This window comes from Capricornis sumatraensis, chromosome 2 (assembly GCF_032405125.1).
Source record: "Capricornis sumatraensis isolate serow.1 chromosome 2, serow.2, whole genome shotgun sequence".
Taxonomy (NCBI): domain Eukaryota; kingdom Metazoa; phylum Chordata; class Mammalia; order Artiodactyla; family Bovidae; genus Capricornis; species Capricornis sumatraensis.
Genome location: NC_091070.1, coordinates 167,929,721 through 167,957,480, shown reverse-complemented (window position 1 = coordinate 167,957,480; position 27,760 = coordinate 167,929,721). Strand labels below are relative to the sequence as shown.

General features: G+C 38.0%; 1 protein-coding gene across 1 annotated transcript in view; it reads right to left on the bottom strand.

The window, feature by feature from the left end:
- Positions 1-3,646: 3,646 nt before the first annotated feature.
- PIGK (phosphatidylinositol glycan anchor biosynthesis class K) overlaps positions 3,647-27,760 on the bottom strand; it is a 152,258-nt gene continuing 128,144 nt past the window's right edge. Inside the window, exon 11 of the mRNA XM_068965188.1 lies at positions 3,647-4,048. Coding sequence (XP_068821289.1) covers positions 3,932-4,048 — 117 coding nt within the window. The 3' untranslated portion in view covers positions 3,647-3,931. The remainder of the gene's footprint in view (positions 4,049-27,760) is intronic.

Genomic DNA, 27,760 nt, shown 5'->3' with positions numbered 1-27,760 from the left:
TGCTTCTATTAGGTCCATACCATTTCTGTCCTTTATCGAGCCCATCTTTGCATGAAATGTTCCTTTGGTATCTCTAATTTTCTTGAAGAGATCTCTAGTCTTTCCCATTCTGTTGTTTGCCTATTTCTTTGCATTGATCACTGAGGAAGGCTTTCTTATCTCTTCTTGCTGTTCTTTGGGACTCTGCATTCAGGTGCTTATATCTTTCTTTTTCTCCTTTGCTTTTCACTTCTCTTCTTTTCCTAGCTTTGAATTTTTAATAATGGGTTTCTTGATCACACCTTCATGTATAACAATCCCATTAAAGGGTGTACTCAGTTAAATTGCATCAAATGTTTTATAGCACATGTTCAAACAGCAGAAAAAGGAAAAAAGATACTGGCTAAGGTGTATTGTCTCAAGTGGCACTCATGGTAAAGAACCCGCCTGCCAATGCAGGAGACATAAGAGATGCGGGCTCAATTCCTGGGTAGGAAATGGCAACCCACTCCAGTATTCTTGCCTCGAGAATTCCATGGACAGGGGAACCTGGTGGTCTCTAGTCCATGGGGTCATAAAGAATCGAACACTACTGAAGCAACTTAGCACATATCGTCTCTGAAGTGAAAGACTTTCATTTCTTATTTATGTAGCAGGTACACATGTAGGTATATGCACTCAGGCAGGAAATGTGACAATGAAGTAATGGAGCTGATTCCATAAAGTAAAATGGAGACTGATCTCATTTTATTGTTATACCTTGTGGTATGTTTATAAAATATTTCTTTCTTAAGTTTGAACAGTATCTGCTATAGATGAATTCAATTTTGGTAAACTCAATGAAAAAAATTTTCTATTCTAATATAACATTTATTGTGAAGATTCCAGAAACACACAAGTCAAAATTTCAAATTACGATTCCCGCAGTAACAGTAACTCTGCTGTACAACATACATAATGGAAGAAATGTTATCAACATATACTATAGTGGAAAATACTCAGTAAGCAGAAACAAGCTGAGTTATGCTTGTTGTGGGAATCATCATTTTCAACTAGCTTAGGATATAAAAAAATGGAAACTATAAATGAATGAATGATTTTTTTGTACTTAATTCCAATTTTTCTTGATCCAATTTAATCAGTTTTGCATCCAAATTACATTTCTCCTTCATAAACTGCAAATGAACATCTTTCATAATTTTAAAATCCACATCATTTGCTTTCTTTTTCTCATGCAGGCTGCCTTTGAACAGTATCATTTTATCCTGTCCCTCCCCAAAAAGGTCAGGACATGTCTGCTGGGATCCATTTATATAGTATCCTTGTCCCGCTGAAGGGCACTGCAGGGGAAGAGAGAAAAAATACCAAAGAGAACAGGAATAACACTGAGCAGCTTAGGAAGGTAAATAAGTACAACAGAAAAAGGGACCCTGGCACCATTAACTTCTCCCTTGGTATCTTCCTAACCAGAAATATGAAAAATAACACCACCAAATATTTACAGTGTCCAAAGGGTTTAGTCATATCATTAGCTCATCTGATCCTCACTACAACACTGTGAGAAATGCAAAAGGAAAACACCTTTCAGTTGCTCAGTTCTTTGTGACTCAAGGAGAATATGTTTAAGGCTGTGCTTTTATGTTATCATTTAAAGTCTGGACCATTTAATTACACTTATGATATTACCCACTTAACATATGCAGAGGATTTACTTATTATTGAAGGCAGAATATGCTTTACGTAAAAAGATTATGGTTATGAGCTAAGCATTTAACATATTTCAAGCTTTTTGCTTTAACTGTATTCTGACAATTCAATAATGAAACAGAAAGAAATAACTGCCCTTTGAAATTTGTCTGGAATACAATTAATCTTGTATATTACATCCAGTATTACTTTCCCCAGTTTGGCTTTAACGAAGAAGGGCACCTTCTTCAATCTCTGAAGAGGAATCCTTTTCCTTTCCAGCAGTCTTTACCATCAGGATATGTTTCATTATATTCAAACTAAATTACTTTGGCTCAAGAACAATTATATTTCTTTTACTAATCTAAGTAGCTTACCCCTTCCAACCATAGTGTCCATGACCTTGTGTAAGCATTTAGAGGATGACACAGTCAACCTTTGTTTCATAGGACTATTAAAATCCAGCTATTTGAATTTAAGTTTGCTTTTCCTCTTTTCTATGTACAAAAAGATGCTTTTCCATGTAATCAGATAAAATTTTTCCTTCTTCATTTACCTAGTGTACCAATAAAAAGATCAATTAAAATGAAGATTCAGAGCTTGCAAAAAGCTTCAATACCATTTGTTCTAATCTGAGCGATAACAGTTAATCCTTTGCCTGTGAAAATAATGATCATTTTGCATATAATTAAAAGGTAATATTTTAAGTGCTACAAGGAAAACAGAGTCTAGGGAATATTAACTTTAAGAGGTCTTATTGTAGAGGAAGAGTTGTCTTCTGAATGTTTCCTACAGTTACAAAACATATCTTCATAGTGATTTTAAGATTAACACAAAGTTTCTGGATACAACAGATAAAATACAAAAATGTATCCCAGGGACACGAATACTCAACTTTCAGGATTTCTTTCTCCCCCTCATATGTGAAGAAACAGTATCTGGGCCTGACAGCAAAGCACAATCTCAATACCATTTCCAGTTATGAGACAGACAGAAGATGGCCGGCAAGATGAAAAAGTCAGTCATGGGGATATGAGCTCTTGCATCTCATCAGAGACCAGAGGTTTACTGTCTTACACGATGCATCAGTCACACACAAGGACGTGGCCACAAGCACAGATCTTTCCTGCAGTCTATCCACTTTATGGGACTGTCCAGAAAAAGTGCAGACCCAGCCAGTGGGCAGCAAGTAAAAAAGCAGTATCTTTTTCAGTGAGGAAACTGAAGAGGAGCTGATTAATTCTAAAGGATCACAGAACGCTTAGAAACAAAAAATGATGGGATTTGTTTCTCCTGAGCAGTCAATATGTGACATTTCCAAAGACCTTAAATTTTCCAGATAAACTGACAGTAAAAAAGCCCTGGAGACTCAGTACCACAGATTAAAAAACTAATTTTTCATATTTGTTTACAATTTTAGCTGTAGAATTCCAGGAATAGCTGATAAATAAAATATTAACACATGAAAGTGTTAGTTACTTGGTCATGTCTGACCCTTAGCAAATCCATGAACTATAGCCCGTCAGACTCCTCTGTCCATGGAATGCTCCAGGCAAGAATGCTGGAGTGAGTTGCCATCTCCTTCTCCAGGGGATCTTCCCGACCCAGGGATTGAACCTGGGTCTCCTGCATGGCAAGCAGATTCTTTACCATCTGAGCCACCAGGGAAGTCCATATTAACACATCAAAGAATGAAACAAAAGAAAATTTGTGGAACAAAGTAGTCTAATTATAGAAAAATATTAAATAAATTACTGCACATTCATAAAATGGATGGTACACAGCCATTCACAATGTGTCCTTGAAGAATGTCCAAGGAGAGGCAAAGGGTTGACAACATACTGCAAAATGACAACTGACAAAATGTTCTATGACGTCTATTTTGGAAAAAAATATGAAAGAGACTAGGAGAGTATACATAAAAAGAGAATTTAATGTCTTCACATTTTTTTCTTTTCCAAATGAAAGGGGATTAAACGAGGGGAAATTCTTATTTTCAGAAACAGTCAGTGAGAATATTGTGATCTCTTTATCCCAATATTTTAATAACACATAAAATGAAACACTGAAATATATTTAGAGCCATTTAGTGCTTGCATTAACAACAATTTTTCTCTAAGTTATAAAACCAATAATTCATTCTAATTTACAGTTTGCTTATACTTTCTGCCAAGTCACACAAGAACAATGTATTTTTGAAAATCTATTGACATGAACTTATATCCAATGTTGTAGCCTTTCATGCAGTCTTCATACATCACCACATTTAGAAAATGAACTTCATATGCTTGATTCCGTAAGTTTTGAAGAAAACCATGATAATGAGTGCCCACAATCCCAGAATAAAACCTCCAGGAGGATGCCAATCCTTCAGCTTTGGTTTCTGCAAAACAAGAATGACATTATAAATTTAACAACAGATAAAGACCGATAGAAAATAGGTAATTCACAGAGTGTGCATTAAGGGGTAGTAATGTAGATTAAATTAAATGTACCGTCAGCCTTCCCTATCTGCAGGTTCCACACATACAAACATGTCCTGTATGTTTCTTTGTGCAGCACAGAAAGGCAGATCAGTCTTCACCATTTACTTGTCATTTCACCAGCTACATTATGATTCTGAAACTGAAGGTCTGTGATACTGTTTATGAGTTATATTAATACTTCCCGGACTATGAGCCAAGATTGTAAGGATAGTTATGAGAATCCTATTCTAGGATGGATTAAAGTGAAAAACTGTAACCTGAAATTTGCGTTCGTCACCATGTAAACTAGATTCCAGAAAGGCTTTTAGTGGTTTCCACAACTTATATTTTGTTTTTTCCTCTACATAACCAGGATACCTAATGCTCTTCACTCAATCTTCAAATTATCACATGGAAAAATAAAAAAGAAAGGAAAGAAAGAAGGAAGGAAGAGAGGGAAGGAGGGAAAAAACTAAAACAAGTCAAATCTACCAGAAATCAGTAAGGACCAAGCCATTAATTCACTGCCATGATTCTTATAAATTTATGTTTATTATACATGCTTTAAAATATCTAATAATTACCTAATGTATTCAAGATTATAAACTCACTGAAAATATTCCAAAGGATATTTTGATAGAAAGAAATTCTATTTTCTTTTAATTTTATAAATGGAGAAGTTTATGCAAATGCCTGATTTTCAATTAGGTAATCCTTTTCATTTTTTTTTTAACAAAGGAAATGAATTACTATATTGAAGTTGCAGTTATCAAAACTTTAAAAAACCAAATTTTGATAAAGTAACATGTAATTTTTAAATTAAAATGTTTTAGATAATTTCGAAGTCATGCTGAGAATAAATAATACTTCAAGAAATTTGCAACAACTGTAATGTGATATAAAAAAATCAATGATTTCTTTTTTTTCCCTTTTGATGAGAACTCTTAGAATTTACTCTACAATTTCCATAAACAATATAAAGCAGTGATAATTACATTAATCCTACTGCATACACCACATCTAGTATTTTTTTAATTAATTTATCTTAATTACAGGATAATTACTTTACAAAACTGTGATGGTTTTTGTCATACATCAACATGTATGATAAGCTCAGTGGCTCTCAAACCATTTCAGATGGTTTGTAAGCTCTTGGAACATTGTGCAACACTGAAAAAATCTTAATTTCAGTAGAAAATCTATAGTAATGAATATAAAATATAGTTATAATAAAGGTAGGTATGTAAGTATCATACGCATGTGACATGAAAATACAAGTGAGCAAACTAAATAAACATGATTAACTGCTGTTCAGTTTTTGTCCTGTTTATTCTCTAATAGTCAAACATTGTTAACTCTTGCCAAATGGATGAACAAGCTTAAGATCAAAAATTATTTTTCCACAACTGGGAAATGATTATCTAGTAAAGAACTATTAACGCAAAAAAAAAATCATTATTAGTGGAAGCACACCTTTATACAGCAGTCAGAAGACGCTCCCTGGGAATCTACTTTAAAGAGTATTGACTTGGTTGAAGAGATATGATTCAGATTTTCCCCAGTAACTAGGAATCTGATTTATATAGTGTTTGAAAATACACACACACACACACACACACACACACACACACAGAGGTTACTAGGCTATTACTTTTAAAAAGTTAAATAAATATTGTCAAAATCTGGCATTAAACTATGCACTGTAGAAGAACAGGTTATAATATAGACAACTGTTCTATAAACTAATTTAATGAATTTCAGTGCTAAATGTTCAGGAGATGTGAACCTTCAAGAGTTCAAGAGCCACCTAAAACTTTCAGGTGGTGTTTAAATCAAGTCATGTAAGAAAATGCTGAACATCATTTATGTACTATGATTCATTACAGATTACTGAAATAAATAATCAAGTAGTTAAGAGCAAATCTTACTTCTGCCCTATAGGAATTCTAGTTACTTTTCAATGAGATGGATTCCCTGAAGTTGTGATTTCACCATTACATCTTAAACTCAGAGGGCAGAACCAGTTGCCAGAGATTAGACAACTGTAGCTTCCCAGGTGGCGCTTGCGGTAAAGAGCCTGCCTGCCATGCAAGAGACGTAAGAGACCCGGGTTCGATCCCTGGGCTGGGAGATTCCCTGGAGGAGGGAATGGCAACCCACTCCAGTGTTCTTGAAGAATCCCACGGACAGAGAAGCCTGGTGGGCTACAGTCCATGGGTTGCAAAGAATCGGACACAACTGAAGTGACTCAGCATGTAACTTCTTTAGACGTCACTAGCATTTCTCCAGTGTTCTTGCCTGGAGAATCCCAGGGATGGGGGAGCCTGGTGGGCTGCCATCTATGGGGTCGCACAGAGTCGGAGACAGCTGAAGCGACTTAGCAGCAACAGCAGCAGCATTTCTCCAAAGATTGGTCCTGATAGTTATTTCAATCTGCTATGTTTAAAACTGTTTCAGAGAATTCTAGAGGCACTGCTTCCTGATCCTTCAACTAAATATGTCCCACATTTAGACCACTGATGCCCAGGAGAGAACAAGAGGAGAAAGCAAAGTGCTAGAACTGTGGTTTGCCAATGGCAAACTCTGACGGCAATAATGGAAGACCAAGAAATGTATGTTATTACTCTGGAAGTATTATGGAATGGTATATTTACTCACATTACAACACTGTACAAGCTAACAAAAGTAGCAAATCTCAGCCTTTCAAAACTACTATTTGCAGTTGCTCTATTTTTACTGTATATTCATTACATATATTTGACTAACAAAAAAATGGAAAATGAATTATTAACTAAATACAGTTTGTACTCTTAGCTTAGCATGACATCTATGAAGACTCCTACTAGTGCAGCTGCTCCCATCTTCTCAGGAAAGGCACATAAAAAGGCACAGAAAGAGACAACAGCACTCTCTACTAAAATTAACTTAACCTCTGATGACAAACCTCAGACAGTTTCACTATCTGCAAGTCTGGAAACCAGGTCTAGAAACAAATTAATGGTGGCCCAGTTTTCTGAATACTACACAGGATCCAAAAGATTGCTATGCTCTGTGAAATAGGTAATTCTGTCAGCTGAGAAAGGGATTTTAGCTCTCTCCCTTTTTCTGCCTGCTGTTTAAGAGAAACAGTGTTGCCAATGAAGGTGACTTTATGAGGCAGCCAGAGTAGTGCAACTCTTCCCCAACCAATTAATGGCATACTTCTTTCTACATCTATTTAAATATAATTCCCAGTAAAGAGCATATCAGAAAGTAGCGGGCCCTGGCAAAGGTTTACTGCATCCAAGAAGGCTCAACATCCAAACAAAAATCTCTGCAAAGACAGGAAAATACAGGAAAAATCCTTTCAATAACATATGTTAAGAAACAATGTTTTTTCCACATACTTTATCTTTTTAAAGTGGCCAAAACCCAGGCACACCCAGCACAGAAGCACATGACCCTAGTTTAGTTTACCAAAACCACATCTGATGACTGGCCACCAGTCACTGGGAAATGTTGAACAACTATTCTTCAGATACAGATCTGAAAGGATCCAAATCTAGGTAGATGGTGAGAAACATCCACATGCTCTGTTGGGAGATACTGACAGTATTCTAAGAAAAAGGCAAAAACCAAGGTGAGGTCCATTCCCGAAGACACAAAGAACATATCTCTGAACAGATTTCATAAAGAACAAAAGAATAATTTTAGAAAAATTTTATTTGACATGGATTTGAATAAAAATGCACAAGAGGCCAAAACCAAATGAATAGCATAAAGATAAAATAATACAAGATACAGGGACAAAAGGTTGCGGTAAAAAGGGAGCTGGAAGATAGTGTCCTAAGCACCTCCCTGAGTCCTTTATTCACTGAATTGTGGCAGACTAATCACAGAGAAAAAAGGTCCTAATTCCCCATACTTCCTTCCCTGTGTCCATACATTTTAAATATATTGCTTTATGGCAGTTCTCATCAAGAGGTATACTCTACGTCTTTCTTCCATGCCTTGTGACTTCTTTTTGCCAACGGAAAGGAATATAAGCAATGGTGTCCTAATTCCATGCTAGCCTCAGGAGGCTTTCTTTGCCTATTTCTGCTCTCTCTTAGACCTCTGTTACCACCATGAGAAACAAACCTAGGCAAAGCTTCTGGAGGTAAAAAAGACATCAGATGGAGACGAACTCAAGTTCTCCAGCCAGCAGCCAGCCACCTCCCAGATGCAGAATTGCCTAGCCAAGACAAGGCTGACCAGAGACTCACGAGGGTGCCCAGCTAAGAACAGAACTGCTTAGCTGAACTCAGCCTGAATCCCTACCCTGAAGACTTATGAGTCAAATAGATAGTTGAAGTTTTAAGCCACTAACTTTTGGCTTATTATTCATCAAAAGCTATGAAATACACCCACTGAGATGACCATTAATATATAAGGAAAAATCCTGATCCTTTATTATCATAAGAAAATAAAGTTCTCATCTACATACTTTTCAAGTTTCTGCAACAATGGTATATAAAAAACCAGAATGAAGGGCGGCTAATCAGCTCCTTGCGGATCATGAACTTGATTGAGGTGAGGGAGGTCTGTCAAGATAATCCCCCTGATGTATTCTAGAACAAGAAATTCAGCCCCATTTCACTCATCTGAGCTAAATTTCACTAAGTAAGGACTGCAGCAAACACCTGTTTCCCCTGAACAGTATGTACAGCAGACTCTGTAGAAGTCATGCTACAGTGTCTTCTACAGGTAAATTTTGTGAATGTTCTTTGCCCCATACCCCTCACTTTAAGGGAGCGGCAGTTATGCTCACTTTTAGCTCTTTCTTGTAGTCTTCCCGGGAAGAGATTGACTCCACTTGTCACCATGCTGGGAACTGCTCCCAAGGAAATAAAGTGGGGGAATCTAGAGACTAATTCACCTCATTTCTCTCTAACCTTCCTCCTCCCAAATACGTGAGCTACTCTAGCTCAAGTCTTGTTCCTTTCCGTTTGAAGTTAGTCAGCAATTCATATTCATTGGATATTGCCCCCACCCAACCCTCTGCTAGAGAAATGTTCATTTCTCCCAGAATCTTGATGTATCTTACATATGGTAAATCTGCAAAGCAATTAATTTAATCTAGGATAATTAAAGATGATTTGTTTTTAACTATAATTTTGCTTCCAACAGAAAATTTACCACTGTTCTACCTTAACCATAATTTTAGTTTTTTTCTGACACAAATGCCCACGATTAATATTGTTAATTAATATCACTCTGGAATTTTTAGCCAATCCAGATGTCAGTTAAAGGAAGAAATAATTTTCATATTTGCAAATTTTACAATTAGGTATCAACAAACTTTACAAAATCAACTCTTAGAATTACTGAGAACAAAGAGTTCAGATCTGAGATAAATATTAAAAAATACCCTTCCAATGTGGAAGTAAAAATGAGTTGGAAAACAGAATAGAAACAAATTTCATCCACAATAGTTAAAAAACATAAAATATCTGGGAATATCCACAGCATGAGGATAAAAATCTCATTTTTTAATGTCATTTTATATATTTATAAAATCTAATTCTATAAATTCATCTCATATGTTAAAAATCTATATTACTGTAGAGGGGTAAACAGTCCTGAATATCAAAGAGGATATGATAAAGCTAATCTATAATATTTTTCTGATACAAAATAGAAAAAAATCAATGAAACAGAATAGAAAGTAGTCAATCAGCTCAGTATCCAACAATTTGGATATTATATTGGATATTATAGAAGACCTATAACAAATCAACGAGCAAGGAAATATTCTTACTGGTCCTCTAACAATGGGTTAACATCTGGAAAAGAAATCAATTTTGTTTCTAAACCAAAACTACAAACCAAAATATACTTCACATGATTAAGAATTAGATGTAAAAAAATAAAAATAAAAGAATTAGATGTAAACATATGACATGTTAAAAAAAATGTTTTCAATTACTTTTGTAAAGTGGCACCCAGGGGTCTATCATAATGGTAGCTATGTTAACAATACCAGTGGAGAGCAGTTACAAAGGATTTCATTGTGAAGAGCATGCGTCAAAGGGCCTGCAAGCTAAGGGGACTGTCAGTGGGTGGCTATTCAGGAAGGACTTCTTGGATGAGCTGGCCCTTGAACAAGGTGTCATATGTAAGCTGATGGACAGGAGGAGATAACACCCAAGCAGTGACACATGGAACAAAATCATGGTGACGGTAAAAGCCAGGCATTGGGAAGAGTGATGCCCCAGCCATACTCCGCTAGCAGGGGGAAGGGGACAGAAAGAGGTTTGCATCTGCTTTGTTCAATGCCAAACCCACAGGACTCTGGCACTTAGAAAATCCTGATGAAAGAAAGGGTGCAGCTTGAAAGTAGCAAGCATTAGGGCCAGGAGGGTCACTCTGTGAATAACCAGTTGCATTCTGGGATCTGAAACAATGCAGTGCCTCTGAGAGCTGAGCCAGCAACCACCCACAGGTGAATATGGTAAAAAGAGAGAAAATGTCAGACAATCTGCACAGTAAAGGGATTTATAAGTTTAAAAGCAATAAATGGAAATAAAAAGGTGGAGAGATTTTTAAAAGAACTTTTTGAAAAACTGATATTTTATGAAGTGTATAAATCAAACTAAGAGGCAAATAAATGAGAAAATATGACAGAAAGGGGGTTAAATTCAGTACTTTCAGATCTGCCAAAAATGAGTAAGAAAAGACACATGGATTTATGAACAAATGTTATAGGGAAATGAAAATTTTCACAATAATTACAAATGGCTAATAAAAACCTGAAAAATATAATTTTTGATCATAAAAGCAAGTTAAAATGTTAGTTATTTCTTCCTTGTTTCAAAACTGAATTAGTAGATGTTAATAAGGATGGTCAACTTTTCAGGGAAAGTAATCTATATGTTCACAAGTCTTTAAAATGTTCATAATTTTTCATTCCTGGAATCTGTTGCACTCCTAGCTAGGCTCTATAGTAAGGAATTCAGAAATGCTGACAAAGGTTTTGCACAAAGATTTTCTTCTTACTGCTATTTACAAAATAAAGATGGGAAACTATATAGCTAATATGAGAAATACTGCACATCAACATAATTAGCCATCAAGAATGTTCTCAATTTTAATGATTTGGAAAGATGCTTTAGACTGTAATAAGAAAATAAAAGATGCAAATTGAGTATGAAATATGATCTTATAACAATATTCAAAAAAAGGAAACTGAAGTCTGAATACAGTTTCTGAGAAAGAAATAGGATTAGAGGTACTTTCAAACTTTTCTCTACACTTATCTACACTTTTGAAAATATATTTTCTACAATGGATAGGTATTTCTTTAATTACTTTTATGGGGAAAAGAGGAATGCAGAGGAAAAACTTTTAATAAAAGAGTCCACCTAGAAGAATCTTTCTATATTCATCTTTTACAAATTTAGAAGATGTTCCACAATAATACCGTTTAGTACATGATATACTACTTTGAGAAAAAATAACATGAATAGCATGACAGCAGCATAATAAAGTGCTTTTTCAGTATGTATTTAATGATATTTCCAGAGAATAACAATATTGCTATTTTTAAAATAACTATAGGTAATATTTTAGGCATTCTACAATGATTTTACTTACAATCAAATGAGAGATTGGTATAATTATTGCATTTTGTAGTACAGCTGCATTTGAGGTAAGTTCACATTAAAGTATACCTTGTAATTTCATTTGTGTCCATATTAGAGCTTCTCATAAAATGACTAATTTTATGTAGTTAAGCTACTCTACTGACTGCTATTAAATACACTTTTTTTTTAAACTTTCACAATAATAGCTATAATACAGAGGTGAAAAGCCTATATAAAACATTGCAATGTGTCATGAGCAAACACTTAAAAGCTTAAGGGCTACCTATTATTGAAATGCTTAATATTTCAAATTAAAAAGATAGGTAGCTTAGCAACACTACATTGCCAATTGTGAACAGTGTTCAGTCTCCTCTTTCATGTTTCTAGGAGAACATTAACCACAGAACTTCAAACGGTTAACAGAGAACAGAACTAAGTATTAAAATTATGCAAAAAGAAAAAATCAAGGATTTAAAAAATTATACATGTTTACTGGAAAACAAATAGAAAATTTACAATGTTTCAATAAGATTTTTTCCTTAAAATATAATGAGCATATCAGAACAGTTAAATTATATTTTAAGTAAAGAAAAAAAAAACAAAAAACAATCCACTAAGGTTACAATTACTTTAGCAAATAATTTAGCTATTTGTTTTCAACCGTTTAATTAGTTGTAGTTTGTTAGTATCTACAGTCTATCAACATCTTCTGCATAAAATATGATTTGTAATCTTCAAATTATACTTGTAGTATACATCAAATTGTGGTCTGCAGGATTCTAAGAGAGTCCCCTAGATTCCCTCTCCCAGGTGTGTGTATGCTGTATAATCGCTTCGCTTTGAGTGTGGACCAAGGCTTATGAATATGATAGGATATCACTCCTTTCACTAGGTTACATTATATAACAAAGACAAGGGGATTATGAAGATGTTATTAAGGTCCCTAATCAGTGACCTTCAATTAGTCAAAAAGGACATTATCCTGGAGAGAGAGACTGACTAATTAGGTGAGCCCTTTGAAAGAGGGTCTAGATATCAGGGATCTAAGTCAAGAGAGACAAACAAGTTCAGTTCAGTTGAATTCATTCGCTTACTCAAGTCTAACTTTTTGCGACCCCATGAACCACAAAATGCCAGGTTTACCTATCCATCACCAACTCCCAGAGTCAACTCAAACCCATGTCTATTGGGTCAGTGATGCCATCCAACCATCTCATCCTTTGTTGTCCCCTTCTCCTGCCCTCAGTCTTTCCCAGTATCAGGGTCCTTTCAAATGAGTCAGTTCTTGGCATCAGGTGGCTAAAGTATTGGAATTACAGCTTCAACATCAGTCCTTTCAATGAATATTCATGACTGATTTCCTTTAGGATGGACTAGTTGGATCTCTCTTGCAGTCAGAACACCACAGTTCAAAAGCATCAATTCTATGGCACTCAGCTTTCCTAATAGTCCAACTCTCACATCCATACATGACCACTGGAAAAACCATAGCTTCAACTAGACAGACCTTTGTTGACAAAGTAATGTCTCTGCTTTTTAATATGCTGTCTAGGTTGGTCATAACTTTCCTTCCAAAGAGTAAGCATCTTTTAATTTCATGGCTGCAATCACCATCTGCAGTGATTTTGCAGCCCAGATAATAAAGTCAGCCACTGTATCCACTGTTTCCTTATCTATTTGCCACAGAGTGATGGGACCAGATGCCATGATCTTCGTTTTCTGAATGTTGAGCTTTAAGCCAACTTTTTCACTCTCCTCTTTCACTTTCATCAAGAGGATCTTTAGTTCTTCTTCACTTTCTGCCATAAGGGTGGTGTCATCTGCATATCTGAGGTGATTGATATTTCTCCTGGCAATCTTGATTCCAGCTTGTGCTTCTTCCAGCCCAGCGTTCCTCATGATGTACTCTGAGTATAAGTTAAATAAGCAGGGTGACAATATACAGCCTTGACGTACTCCTTTTCCTATTTGGAACCAGTCTGTTGTTCCATGTCCAGTTCTACCTGTTGCTTCCTGCCCTGCATACAGGTTTCTCAAGAGGCAGGTTAGGTGGTGTGGTATTCCCATCTCTCTCGGAATTTTCCACAGTTTATTGTGATCCACACAGTCAAAGGCTTTGGCATAGTCAATAAAGCAGAAACAGATGTTTTTCTGGAACTCTCTTGCTTTTTCGATGATCCAGTGGATGTTGGCAATTTGATCTCTGGTTCCTCTGCCTTTTCGAAAACCAGCTTGAACATCTGGAAGTTCACGGTTCACGTATTGCTGAAGCCTGGCTTGGAGAATTTTGAGCATTACTTTACTAGCATGTGAGATGAGTGCAATTGTGCGGTAGTTTGAGCATTCTTTGGCATTGCCTTTCTTTGGAATTGGAATGAAAACTGACCTTTTCCAGTCCTGTAGCCACTGCTGATCTGGATCTGCCTAAAACAACTTAAAAGCAATCCTTAAAGGAATCAAACTGATCCTAGAACAAAATCCAGCACTCATTACAAGAATAAAACAAAAATCCAAAATGTAACAGCCAACAACAACAACAACAAAAATAAAACAGCTAGTATCCAGTCTTTTAAAAGGACATGGGAAGGAGAAAAATATCACCCAAAGCCAAGATTTAAATTAATCAGTTGAAATAGACTCATATATTAAAAAGATGATGTATTTAGTAGACAGGGCTCTTAAGACAGCTATTATAAATTGCATGTAAAGAAAAACATGATCATATAAGAAAAGAGAATATATAAATAAGATCTATTATAGGATTTCTAGAGATGAAAAATATATATAAGATGAAAGCTACATTGGATGAAATTAAGAGTAGATTAGACACTTTAGCAGAGAACTATTAAGACAGCAAGAGAAGTTACTCAAGTGAAGCACAGAAAGAAAAAGAGAAGGGAAAAGAATACACAGAGCCTAAGTCATGCCCATCGTGGCATAGTATTAAGCAGGAACACATTCATGCAACTGGAGTCCTAAACAGGGAGAGATAAAAATATGTTAAACAAATAATGACTGAAATTATATCCAATTTCATAAAAACTATAAACCACCAAATCCACAAAGCCCAACACCAAGAAACACAGAGAAAGCCACAAAAAGGAACATCATAATCAAAATTCTGAAAAACAGTGGTAGGACTTCGTTGGTTGTCCAGTGGTTAAGAATCCATCCACAAATGCAGTGGATACAAGGTTCGATACCTGGTCTGGGAAGATTTCATGTGCCACGGGGCAACTAGGCCCATGTGTCACAACTACTAAAGCCTGCGCGCTCTAGAGCCCACGTGCCACAACTTCTGAATCCCTGCGCCCACAGCCCATGTTCTGCAAGAGAAACCATTGCAGTGAGAAGCCTGAGAACCACAACTAGAGAAAGCCCAAGCGCAGCACTGAAGACCCAGTACAGCCAAAGTAAACAGATACATTAATTTTTTTAAAAAGAAAAGGAAAACAATGATAGCAAGAACACCTTAAAAGCAGTCATGTAAAAAGAGATTTATTCTTACAGAGAGGGGTTTAAGAAACTACAGCGGATGAGTTAGTCACATGATTATACAAATAAAGTTTTATAAGAACACAGCCATGCTCATTCATTTACATATTGTCTACTGCTGCTTTCACATTACACCAAAGTTCAGTTGTTGCAACAAAGATCAGATACGTAAACTATTTACTATCTGGTCCTTTAAGAAAAAGTGTACTGACCCCTGCTACAGTGGAACAAAGATAAGCATAACTGAAGATGTGCTGTCAGCAACCATGGAATCCAGAAGACAACGGAAAGGCATCTTTAAACTCCTGAAACAAAATAAATGTTACCTAGATTCTAGGGAAAATGTGCCAAGTGAAAAAAAGTCATTCGAGGATGAACATGAAATAAAATTTCAGTAAAACGAAACCTTTGAGAATTCAACAGACATTTACTGCAGCAGACCTATACATAACAATCTACAAACTTCAGTTCAGTTCAGTTCAGTCGCTCAGTTGTGTCCGACTCTTGGCAAACCCATGAATCGCAGCACGCCAGGCCTCTCTGTCCATCACCAACTCCCGGAGTTCACTCAAACTCACGTCCATCAAGTCGGTGATGCCATCCAGCCATCTCATCCTTTGTCATCTCCTTCTCCTCCTGCCCCCAATCCCTCCCAGCATCAGAGTCTTTTCCAATGAGTCAACTCTTCGCATGAGGTGGCCAAAGTACTGGAGTTTCAGCTTTAGCATCATTCCCTCCAAAGAAATCCCAGGGTTGATCTCCTTCAGAATGGACTGGTTGGATCTCCCTGCAGTCCAAGGGACTCTCAAGAGTCTTCTCCAACACCACAGTTCAAAAGCATCAATTCTTCGGCACTCAGCTTTCTTCACAGTCCAACTCTCACGTCCATACATGACCACTGGAAAAACCATAGCCTTGACTAGACGGACCTTTGTTGGCAGAGTAATGTCTCTGCTTTTCAATATGCTATCTAGGTTGGTCATAACTTTTCTTCCACGGAGTAAGCGTCTTTTAATTTCATGGCTGCAGTCACCATCTGCAATGATTTTGGAGGCCCCAAAAATACAGTCTGACACTGTTTCCACTGTTTCCCCCTCTATTTCCCATGAAGTGATGGGGCCAGATGCCATGATCTTCGTTAGCAATACACAAAGTGGTATATCAAATACTTATACTATAAGGTGTACCTACAGCAGACCTATAATACAAGAAATGTTAAGAGAAGTTCTTCAGGCAGAACGAAAATTACACCAGAGGGGAATACAGACTTCCACAAATGAAAGAGGAGAGATCAAAATGGTAAACTGGTAAACAAATATATAAAAATATTTTCTTCATTCAAAAATTTCCTTAAAAGATAATTGACTGTTTAAAGTAAAAATGACAATATATTGTGTGGCTCATAAAGATGTAGAATCAAAACATATAACAACAACAGCACAAAGAATGGAAGGGAGAAACTGAGAACATAGCATTATAAAGTTCTTATGCTGTACATAAAATAATATACTATTTAAAGTTCGTGTTTAGTCACTCAGTCATGTCCAGCTCTTTGCAACCCCATGGACTATACACCACCAGGCTCCTCTGTCTATGGGATTTTCCAGGCAAGAATATTGGAGTGGGTTGCCATTTCCTTCTCCAGGCGATCTTCCTGACCCAGGAATCAAACTGGGGTCTCCTGCATTGCAGGTGGATTCTTTTACAGCTGAGCTACCAGGGAAGCCTCAAGAAGATGACCACCAGGGAAGTCAACTATTTAAAGTAGACTGTATTAAATTAAGGATGCGTATTATAAATTCTAGACTAACAACACTAATAAGGTGGATTCACTTAATAAACCAAAAGTGGAATTAAAATGGCATCCTACAAACTCAACAGGAAACAGAAAAAGAAAAGGAACTGAAAACAGAAGGAGCAAATATAAAACAAACAGCATTACAGCAGACCTAAATCCTGCCAGCCTGGTAGCCTATCAGGCTCCTCCACCCATGGGATCTTCCAGGCAAGAGTGCTGGAGCGGATTGCCATTTCCTTCTCCAGGGGATCTTCCCAACCCAGGAATTGAACCCGGGTCTCCTGCATTGCGGGCAGAGGCTTTACCATCTGAGCCACCAGGGAAGCTTGATCTAAATCCAACCAGATTTAAATCCCATTTAACTACTGATAATTATATTAAGTGAAAGGATCTTATTGAAGGGACGAGATCTGATATAGAGTGCCTGATGAACTATGGACGGAGGTTCGTGACATTGTACAGGAGACAGGGATCAAGACCATCCCCATGGAAAAGAAATGCAAAAAAGTAAAATGGCTGTCTGACAAGGCCTTACAAATAGCTGTGAAAAAAAGAGAAGCAAAAAGCAAAGGAGAAAGGAAAGATATAAGCATCTGAATGCAGAGTTCCAAAGAATAGCAAGGAGAGATAAGAAAGCCTTCCTCAGTGATCAATGCAAACAAATAGAGGCAAACAACAGAATGGGAAAGACTAGAGATCTCTTCAAGAAAATTAGAGATACCAAGGGAACATTTCATGCAAAGATGGGCTCAATAAAGGACAGAAGTGGTATGGACCTAACAGAAGCAGAAGATATTAAGAAGAGGTGGCAAGAATACACAGGAGAACTGTACAAAAAAGAGCTTTAGAACCAATATAATCACAATGGTGTGATCATTCACCTAGAGACAGACATCCTGGAATGTGAAGTCGTGTGGGCCTTAGAAAGCATCACTACAAACAAAGCTAGTGGAGGTGATGGAATTCCAGTGGAGCTGTTTCAAATCCTGAAAGACGATGCTGTGAAAGTGCTGCACTCAATATGCCAGCAAATGTGGAAAACTCAGCAGTGGCCACAGGACTGGAAAAGGTCAGTTTTCATTCCAATCCAAAAGAAAGGCAATCCCAAAGAATGCTCAAACTACCACACAATTGCACTCATCTCATACGCTAGTCAAGTAATGCTCAAAATTCTCCAAGCCAGGCTTCAGCAATACGTGAACCGTGAACTTCCAGATGTTCAAGCTGGTTTTCGAAAAGGCAGAGGAACCAGAGATCAAATTGCCAACATCCTCTGGATCATCAAAAAGCAAGAGAGTTCCAGAAAAACATCTGTTTCTGCTTTATTGACTATGCCAAAGCCTTTGTCTGTGTGGATCACAATAAACTGTGGAAAGTTCTGAAAGAGATGGGAATACCACACCACCTGACCTGCCTCTTGAGAAATCTATATGTAGGTTAGGAAGCAACAGGTAGAACTGGACATGGAACAACAAACTGGTTCCAAAGAGGAAAAGGAGTATGTCAAGGTTGTATACTGTCACCCTGCTTATTTAACTTACACTCAGAGTACATCATGAGAAACGCTGGGCTGGAAGAAGCACAAGCTGGAATCAAGATTGCCGGGAGAAATATCAATAACCTCAGATATGCAGATGACACCACCCTTATGGCAGAAAGTGAAGAGGAACTAAAAAGCCTCTTGATGAAAGTGAAAGAGGAGAGTGAAAAAGTTGGCTTAAAGCTCAACATTCAGAAAGCGAAGATCATGGCATCTGGTCCCATCACTTCATGGGAAATAGTTGGGGAAACAGTGGAAACAGTGTCAGACTTTATTTTGGGGGGCTCCAAAATCACTGCAGATGGTGACTGCAGCCATGAAATTAAAAGACGCTTACTCCTTGGAAGAAAAGTTATGACCAACCTAGATAGCATATTGAAAAGCAGAGACATTACTTTGCCAACAAAGGTCTGTCTAGTCAAGGCTATGGTTTTTCCAGTAGTCATGTATGGATGTGAGAGTTGGACTGAGAAGAAAGCTGAGTGCCGAAGAATTGATGCTTTTGAACTGTGGTGTTGGAGAAGACTCTTGAGAGTCCCTTGGACTGCAGGGAGATCCAACCAGTCCATTCTGAAGGAGATCAACCCTGGGATTTCTTTGGAGGGAATGATGCTGAAACTGAAACTCCAGTACTTTGGCCACCTCATGCAAAGAGTTGACTCACTGGAAATTACTCTGATGCTGGGAGGGATTGGGGGCAGGAGGAGAAGGGGACAACAGAGGATGAGATGGCTGGATGTCATCACTGACTTGATGCATGTGAGTCTGAATGAACTCTGGAGCTGGTGATGGACAGGGAGGCCTGGCGTGCTGCGATTCACGGGGTTGCAAAAAGTTGGACACAACTGAACGACTGAAGTGAACTGAACTGAGTTTAGTTGCTCAGTCCTGTCCAACTCTTTGTGACCTCATGGACTATAGCCTGCCAGGCTTCTCTGCCCATAGAATTCTCCAGGCAAGAATACTGGAGTTGGTTGCCATTCTCCTCCCCAGGGGATCTTTCTGACCCGTGGATTGAACCCAGGTCTCCACCACTGCAGGTCATTCTTAACCATATGAGCTACAAAGGATTTTAGTATTCCAATTAAAAGGCAGAGATTGTCAAGTTGAATAAAACCATAAAACTCAATGATATTCTACCTATAAGAAACCCACTTTAAATTCAAAACACAGATAAGTTAAAAGTGAAATGAAAATCTCTTTTTCCAAATGGAAAAAGAAACCTGGGCAGGCCATATTAACATCAGAACAAAGCAGTACTCAGAACAGCGGTCCCCAATCCTTTTGGCACCAGGTACTGGTTTTGTGGAAGACAATCTTTCCACAGACGTGGGATGGGGGATGGTTGCAGGATGATTCAAGCACATTACCTTTATTGTGCACTTTATTTCTAATCTAATGCTGTCACTAATTTGACAGGAGCTACTGGTCCACAGCCTAGAGGATGGGAACCCCTGCTTTAGAACATCAAATATTACAGGGAGTAAAAAAGAACTTCTCATACTAATACAGAGAAGGCAATGGCACTCCAGTCCAGTACTCCTGCCTGGAAAATCCCAGGGAACGAGGAGCCTGGTGGGGCTGTAGTCCATGGGGTCGCTGAGGGTTGGACACGACTGAGCGACTTCAATTTCACTTTTCACGTTCATGCACTGGAGAAGGAAATAGCAACCCACTCCAGTGTTCTTGCCTGGAGAATCCCAGGGACGGGGGAGCCTGGTGAGCTGCCGTCTATCGGGTTGCACAGAGTCGGACACGACTGAAGTGACTTAGCAGCAGCAGCATACTAACACAGGGATTGATTCACCAAAATGGTATACCAATTCTAAATGTTTTATGTACTTAAAGTTTCAAAAACACATATAAAAAACTGATAGAACTGAAAGGAAAAATTATAACTGTATTTCAGTGCAATCTCAGAATTAGTAAAAAAAAAAAATCAGTAAGAATATGGAAAATCTGAACATTATCAACCAATCTGATGTAGTTGACATATTTATTTCACTTTACCCAGTGATATTAGAGTGCAAATGCTATATTAGTGCACGTGGACATTCACCATGACGGACCAATTTCTGGTCTCTAACACAAGTCTTAAATAATTTTTAAGGCCTGATGTCACAGAATATTCCACAAGTGGAATTAAACTAGAAATTAGTAACAGAAGAGAGAACTTGGAAAAATCTTCAAATACTTAGAAATTAAACAATATATTTCTAAGTAACCCAAGAAGAAATTACAAGGGATATTAGAAAATATTTTGAATTTAATGAAAATATATTTGTCAACTGAAAAGAATGCAAAGCTGAAAAACTGATGTTTTATTTGGCAGTCTTACTGAAGACTTGAGTCCAGGATACAGCCTCTCAGATAGCTCTGAGGGACGGTTGGAAAGAGGTAAGTGACAAGTCAGAATATAGAGGAGTTTCTGTGGGGGGCAAGAAAAAAAAGGAAAGAAAAAAAAACAGGTATCCAACATCAAACAATTACTGCTAACTGTATTTTTAAAACCAGACATCTCAAGTTAATGAATTTATCACTTTTCTACGTATGGGAAGATGCAAGAGTCTGGACTTATTGAAATTATTCCCTTGATTTGCATCTTAGCAATCTGCTGCCAGTATTCCAATTTTCTCCATTCTGAGTTCCTTACCCCCAGGGTGCATTGTCAGCGGTGGCTGCAGCTGCTGATGGCTTGATGGTGGGCAGCCTGTTTACTGAAATGGCAGGTGACACTCTTTATTCATACACTTCAAAATGTGTGGGATGTACATAAATCATGCTTACAGAGATATGTATAGTTTTATACAATTGTATTAGAAAAGAATATCTGAAATCAGTAATTTATGAAAAAGATTCCACCTGGAGAAATTTGAAAAAAAAAAAAAAAAAGAGCAAATGAAACCCAAACTAAGCACAAAAAAGAAAATTAAAAAGTGAAACTCAATAAAAGACAAAAAAAAAGGGGGGAAGTGGAGAAAAATACCAACAACCAAAAACTGCTTCTTTGAAGTTCAATAAAATTGATAAACTTCTGAAAAAACTGGTTTAAAGGGAAAAAAAAAAAGAAGAAAGAGAGAATATCACCACAGATTATATAGAGATTCAAAAAATAATAAGAGGATACAAAAATAACTTTATGGCAATGAATTTGACAAGCTATGCCTTGACAGATACAAATTACAATCTTATTCAATTTTAAGCCAGATAATTAAAAGACACATAACTTCGGTAGAGTCCACAAAAACTTCCACATCCCAAACTGATATGGAAAGAAGAGAATCAAGCAAAAGGAAAGGGATTTCCAGTCAGCCTCTAACACAAGAGATCTGTGCTGATAAGAATGCATTAGGGAAGAACCCAGAATAGTCAAGCAGAAACTGCAAATAATAATGGTTAACACTTAAATATTTACTATACACCATGCATTAAAGAATTTTTAATGTGTCAGTGCATTGCCTTCAAGGTAGATAATATCATTACCCTGCTTAACAGATGAGGAAAATTAACAATTATTACAAAACTACCACCACCACACGTAATCATGATTATCATTTATGGAGTACTGACCAAAAGTTCCACTCCTTTATAAGACCTTCACAGATATTATCTTATTTAATCCTTACAACAGCACTGTGACACAATTATATAATTAGTGTCTTATTTCAAACATGAGAAAACTCTATTGAGTAACTTAACGAGTCACAAGCTAGAAACTTTAGTAAGTGGTTTTGCTAGGCATGAAACGTGGTTTAGTTTGATTTCAAAGTCAGTGCTCTTAACCACTACATAATACTCCTAAATTGCAGAATTACTCTGGGAATAGGCCGAGACTTCTCCTCCAGGCAACTCCCTACCTCATGAATATTATGGGGCAACAAAATAAGCTTTCCTTGGAAAGTAAGCTATGACAAACCTAAAAAACAAGTTAAAAAGACAGAAACCACTTTGCTAACTAAGGTCTATATAGTCAAAGAGAGGGTTTTTCCAGTAGCCATGTATGGATGTGAGAGCTGGACCATAAAGAAAGTTGAGCACCAAAGAATTGATGCTTTTGAACTGTGGTGCTGGAGAAGATGCTTGAGTGTCCCTTGGACTGCAAAGAGATCAAACCAGTCAATCCTAAAGGAAATCAACCCTGAATATTTATTGGAAGAACTGATACTGAAGCTGAAGGTCCAATATTTTGGCCACATGAGGTGAAGAGCCTACTCACCAAAAAAGTCGCTGATGCTGGGAAAGATTTAAGGCAAAAGGAGAAGGGGGAGGCAGAGGATGAGATGCTTAGCATCACCAACTCAATGGACATGATTTGAGCAACCTCCAGGAGATAGTGGAGGATGGAGGAACCTGGCACGCTGCAGTCCATGGGGTCACATGACTCAAAACAACAAAATAAAGCACAAGACAAATGAGCCATAGAGCACATGTTGGCGATAGCTGGTGTTAAGATTCAGGGATAGAAGCGGGGAAGAAAGGTTGCTTTAATAGCAAGAGAAGAGGCTACCACAAGAGAATACTCTACACATGGATATCACCAGATGGTCAACACCAAAATCAGACTGATTATATTCTGTGCAGCCAAAGATGGAGAAGCTCTATACAGTCCCCAAAAACAAGACAAGGAGCTCACAGTGGCTCAGGATCATGAACTCCTTATTGCCAAATTCAGACTTAAACTGAAGAAAGTAGGAAAAACCACTAGACCATTCAGGTATGACCTAAATCAAATCCCTTATGATTATACAATGGAAGTGAGATAGATTTAAGGGCCTAGATCTGATAGACAGAGTGCCTGAAGAACTACAGACGGAGGTTCATGACATTGTACAGGAGACAGGGATCAAGACCATCCCCATGGAAAAGAAATGCAAAAAAGCAAAATGGCTATCTGACAAGGCCTTACAAAAAGCTCTGAAAAGAAGAGAAGCGAAAAGCAAAGTAGAAAAGGAAAGATATAAGCATCTGAATGCAGAGTTCCAAAGAGTAGCAAGGAGAGATAAAAGAGCCTTCCTCAGAGATCAATGAAAAGAAATGGAGGAAAAACAACAGAATGGGAAAGACTAGAGATCTCTTCAAGAAAATTAGAGATACCAAGGGAACATTTCATGCAAAGATGGGCTCGATAAAGGACAGAAATGGTATGGACCTAACAGAAGCAGAAGATATTAAGAAGAGGTGGCAAGAATACACAGAAGAACTGTACAAAAAAGATCTTCACAACCCAGATAATCACGATGGTGTAATCACTCACCTACAGCCAGACATCCTGGAATGTGAAGTCAAGTGGGCCTTAGAAAGCATCACTACGAACAAAGCTAGTGGAGGTGATGGAATTCCAGTGGAGCTATTTCAAATCCTGAAAGATGATGCTGTGAAAGTGCTGCACTCAATATGCCAGCAAATTTGGAAAACTCAGCAGTGGCCACAGGACTGAAAAAGGTCAGCTTTCATTCCAATCCCAAAGAAAGGCAATGCCAAAGAATGCTCAAACTACTGCACAATTGCACTCATCTCATACACTAGTCAAGTAATGCTCAAATTCTCCAAGCCAGGCTTCAGCAATACGTGAACCGTGAACTCCCTGATGTTCAAGCTGGTTTTCGAAAAGGCAGAGGAACCAGAGATCAAATTGCCAACATCCGTTGGATCATGGAAAAAGCAAGAGAGTGCCAGAAAAACATCTATTTCTGCTTCATTGATTATGCCAAAGCCTCTGACTGTGTGGATCATAATAAACTGTGCAAGATTCTAAAAGAGACAGGAATACCAGACCACCTGACCTGCCTCTTGAGAAACCTGTATGCAGGTCAAGAAGCAACAGTTAGAACTGGACATGGAACAACAGACTGGTTCCAAATAGGAAAAGGAGTATATCAAGGCTGTATATTGTCACCCTGCTTATTTAACTTATACTCAGAGTACATCACGAGAAACGCTGGGCTGGAAGAAGCACAAGCTGGAATCCAGATTGCTGGGAGAAATAGCAATCAGATATGCAAATGACACCACCCTTATGGCAGAAAGTGAAGAGGAACTAAAAAGCCTCTTGATGAAAGTGAAAGAGGAGAGTGACAAAGTTGGCTTAAAGGTCAACATTCAGAAAATGAAGATCATGGCATCTGGTCCCATCACTTCATGGGAAATAGATGGGGAAACAGTGGAAACAGTGTCAGACTTTATTTTGGGGGGCTCCAAAATCACTGCAGATGGTGATTGCAGCCATGAAATTAAAAGACGCTTACTCCTTGGAAGGAAGGTTATGACCAACCTAGATAGCATATTGAAAAGCAGAGATATTACTTTGCCAACAAAGGTCCGTCTAGTCAAGGCTATGGTTTTTCCAGTGGTCAAGTATAGAAGTGAGAGTTGGACTGTGAAGAAAGCTGAGCGCTGAAGAATTGATGCTTTTGAACTGTGGTGTTGGAGAAGACTCTTGAGAGTCCCTTGGACTGCAAGGAGATCCAACCAGTCCATCCTAAAGGAGATCAACCATTCTTTGGAAGGACTGATGCTAAAGCTGAAACTCCAGTACTTTGGCCACCTCATGCAAAGAGTTGACTCACTGGAAAAGACCCTGATGCTGGGAGGGGTTGGGGGCAGGAGGAGAAGTGGACGACAGGGGATGAGATGGCTGGATGGTATCACCATTCGATGGACATGAGTTTGAGTGAACTCTGGGAGTTGGTGATGGACAGGGAGGCCTGGCGTGCTGTGATTTATGGGGTCGCAAAGAGTCAGACACGACTGAGTGACTGAACTGAACTGAAGACCTCAAATGGGTATGAGGCACAGTCCAGAGATGCTGGCTCTTCTGAGTATCGCTCTCACAGCTATTCACAGTCAAGCAGGAAACACAGCACACAAAGAATACACCTATAAATGTTTCAGTCTCCACCCTATACTGGCACTTGGAGGCAGGCACAACTGCCTGGAGTGGAGACGTTTTTGTAACCATTGCAAATTTGATAATTTAAAGCAAGAAACAGTCTCCCACAACACATCCTCTAATTTATATTTCCATATACAAACGATTACCTTAAAAACTACTAGGATTTACTCTTTTTTGTAAATCATGTAGCAAAGGATATTTAAGTGTATACTAATACTGGCAATATAAAGATAATATCCCATCATTTTCTGCATCTTTAATGTGTATAGTGTATATATCTATTCCCTACACATGAAAAATGTAAGACAGATTTTCCTAACAGTTTGACAAATGCTTTCAAAATTCAGACCTCTTATTTTAAAGCTAAGAATCTTTTTGTACTATACTTTTTGTCTTATATTTTTTCGACTTACCATCAGTTATAAGTTCAACATATATTTCCTGAAGACCTACTATGTATAAGCCATTTGAGCTAAGGCGCTTGTAAGTATGGTTATTCTTTCTTGTAAAAGTAGTAATGTATATTAACATCAGTTTAGTTCAATTCAGTTGCTGAGCCATGTCCAACTCTTTGTGACCCCATGGACTCCAGCACACCAGGCTTCCCTATCCATCACCAATTCCTGGAGCTTGCTCAAACTCAGGTCCATCAAGTCGGTGATGCCATCCAACCATCTCATCCTCTGTCATCCCCTTCTCCTCCTGCCTTCAAACTTGCCCAGAATCAGGGTCTTTTCCAATAAGTCAGTTCTTCACAACAGGTTGCCAAAGTACTGGCACTTCACCTTCAGCATCAGTCCTTCCAATGAATATTCAGGACTGATTTCCTTTAGGATGGGCTGGTTGGATCTCCTTGCAGTCCAAGGGACTCTCAAGAGTCTTCTCCAACACCACATTTCAAAAGCATCAGTTCTTTGGTGCTCAGCTTTTTTTTTTTTTTTTCGGCATTCAGTATATTAACATAGGTTCCTTTGTACTTATATTTGTAGGCCATAAAAAAAGACCATTTCATTTATGTTTATAAAGTAGACAAATCCTTATTTCCTAAACAAAATTAAGACATATATTGTAGCTGAATAAGGGATTCCCTGGTAAAGAAGGACTCAATGGTAAAGAATCCGCCTGCCAATGCAGGAGATGTGGGTTTTATCTGTGGGTCAGGAAAATCCACTCCAGTATTCTTGCCTGGGAAATCCCATGGACAGAGGAGCCTAGTGGGCTATAGATCTCGCAAAGAGTTGGAAACAACTTAACAAGTAAGCAACAACAACAACAGTAGTTGTATAAATTAGTCATGTTCATAAATACTGATGATTCTGAGAAGCTATTTCAAGGTTTTAGAGCAGGAGTCTTTTTTCATTTCTCTATAAAGGGCCAGAGAGTAAGTATTTAGGCTTTGAAGGCCACAGAATCTCTCTTCCAACTATTCAACTCTGCCTCAAAGTACATTAGCTGTAGACAATATGCAAATGAATGGGTTTGGCTGTGTTTCAATAAAACTTATTTACAAAAACAGGTACCATGCTTGTTTGACCCATGAGCCATGGTTTGCCAACCCACGTTCTAGAGAATGCTGTTGAAAGGATTGAGAACTACCTTGCTACCCCAAGCTATGCCACTTGGGTATATTATTTGGAACTGAAAGCACCTGAGAAACAGCAGATGCAGGAAGACTTATCTGACCTCCATCTTTCTACCTAAAAGCAGATCATAACATTTCCTAAGATAAAGGAACCATCTCTGTGCCAGTACGGGAAGAACAGTCTCATTATTGGAGTCTGGGTTCGAATCTATACAAACCAATCTACTAAAATAACCCTTATCTTCCATTGCTGCTGCTGAGTTGCGTCAGTCGTGTCCGACTCTGTGCGACCCCATAGACGGCAGCCCACCAGGCTCCCCCGTCCCTGGGATTCTCCAGGCAAGAACACTGGAGTGGGTTGCCATTTCCTTTTCCAATGCATGAAAGTGAAAAGTGAAAGTGAAGTCGCTCAGTCGTGTCCAACCCTCAGTGACCCCATGGACTGCAGCCTACCAGGCTCCTCCATCCATGGGATTTTCCAGGCAAGATTACTGGAGCTGGGTGCCATTGCCTTCTCCATATTTTCCATTAGTTTCCCATATATGTTTTCCTAGTCACTTTCCCACAGTTTCTGCCCCTTGCCCAAGCCCCTCTGTCTCATCACTCCTCCACAAATTTATTGTTTCTTAATTAAAGTATATAAGTTCTCAATCGTAACTGCTTCTTTGGGTCTTCATTTTCTTTATGAAGACTCCCATCTGTACAGAAAAATATTAAAT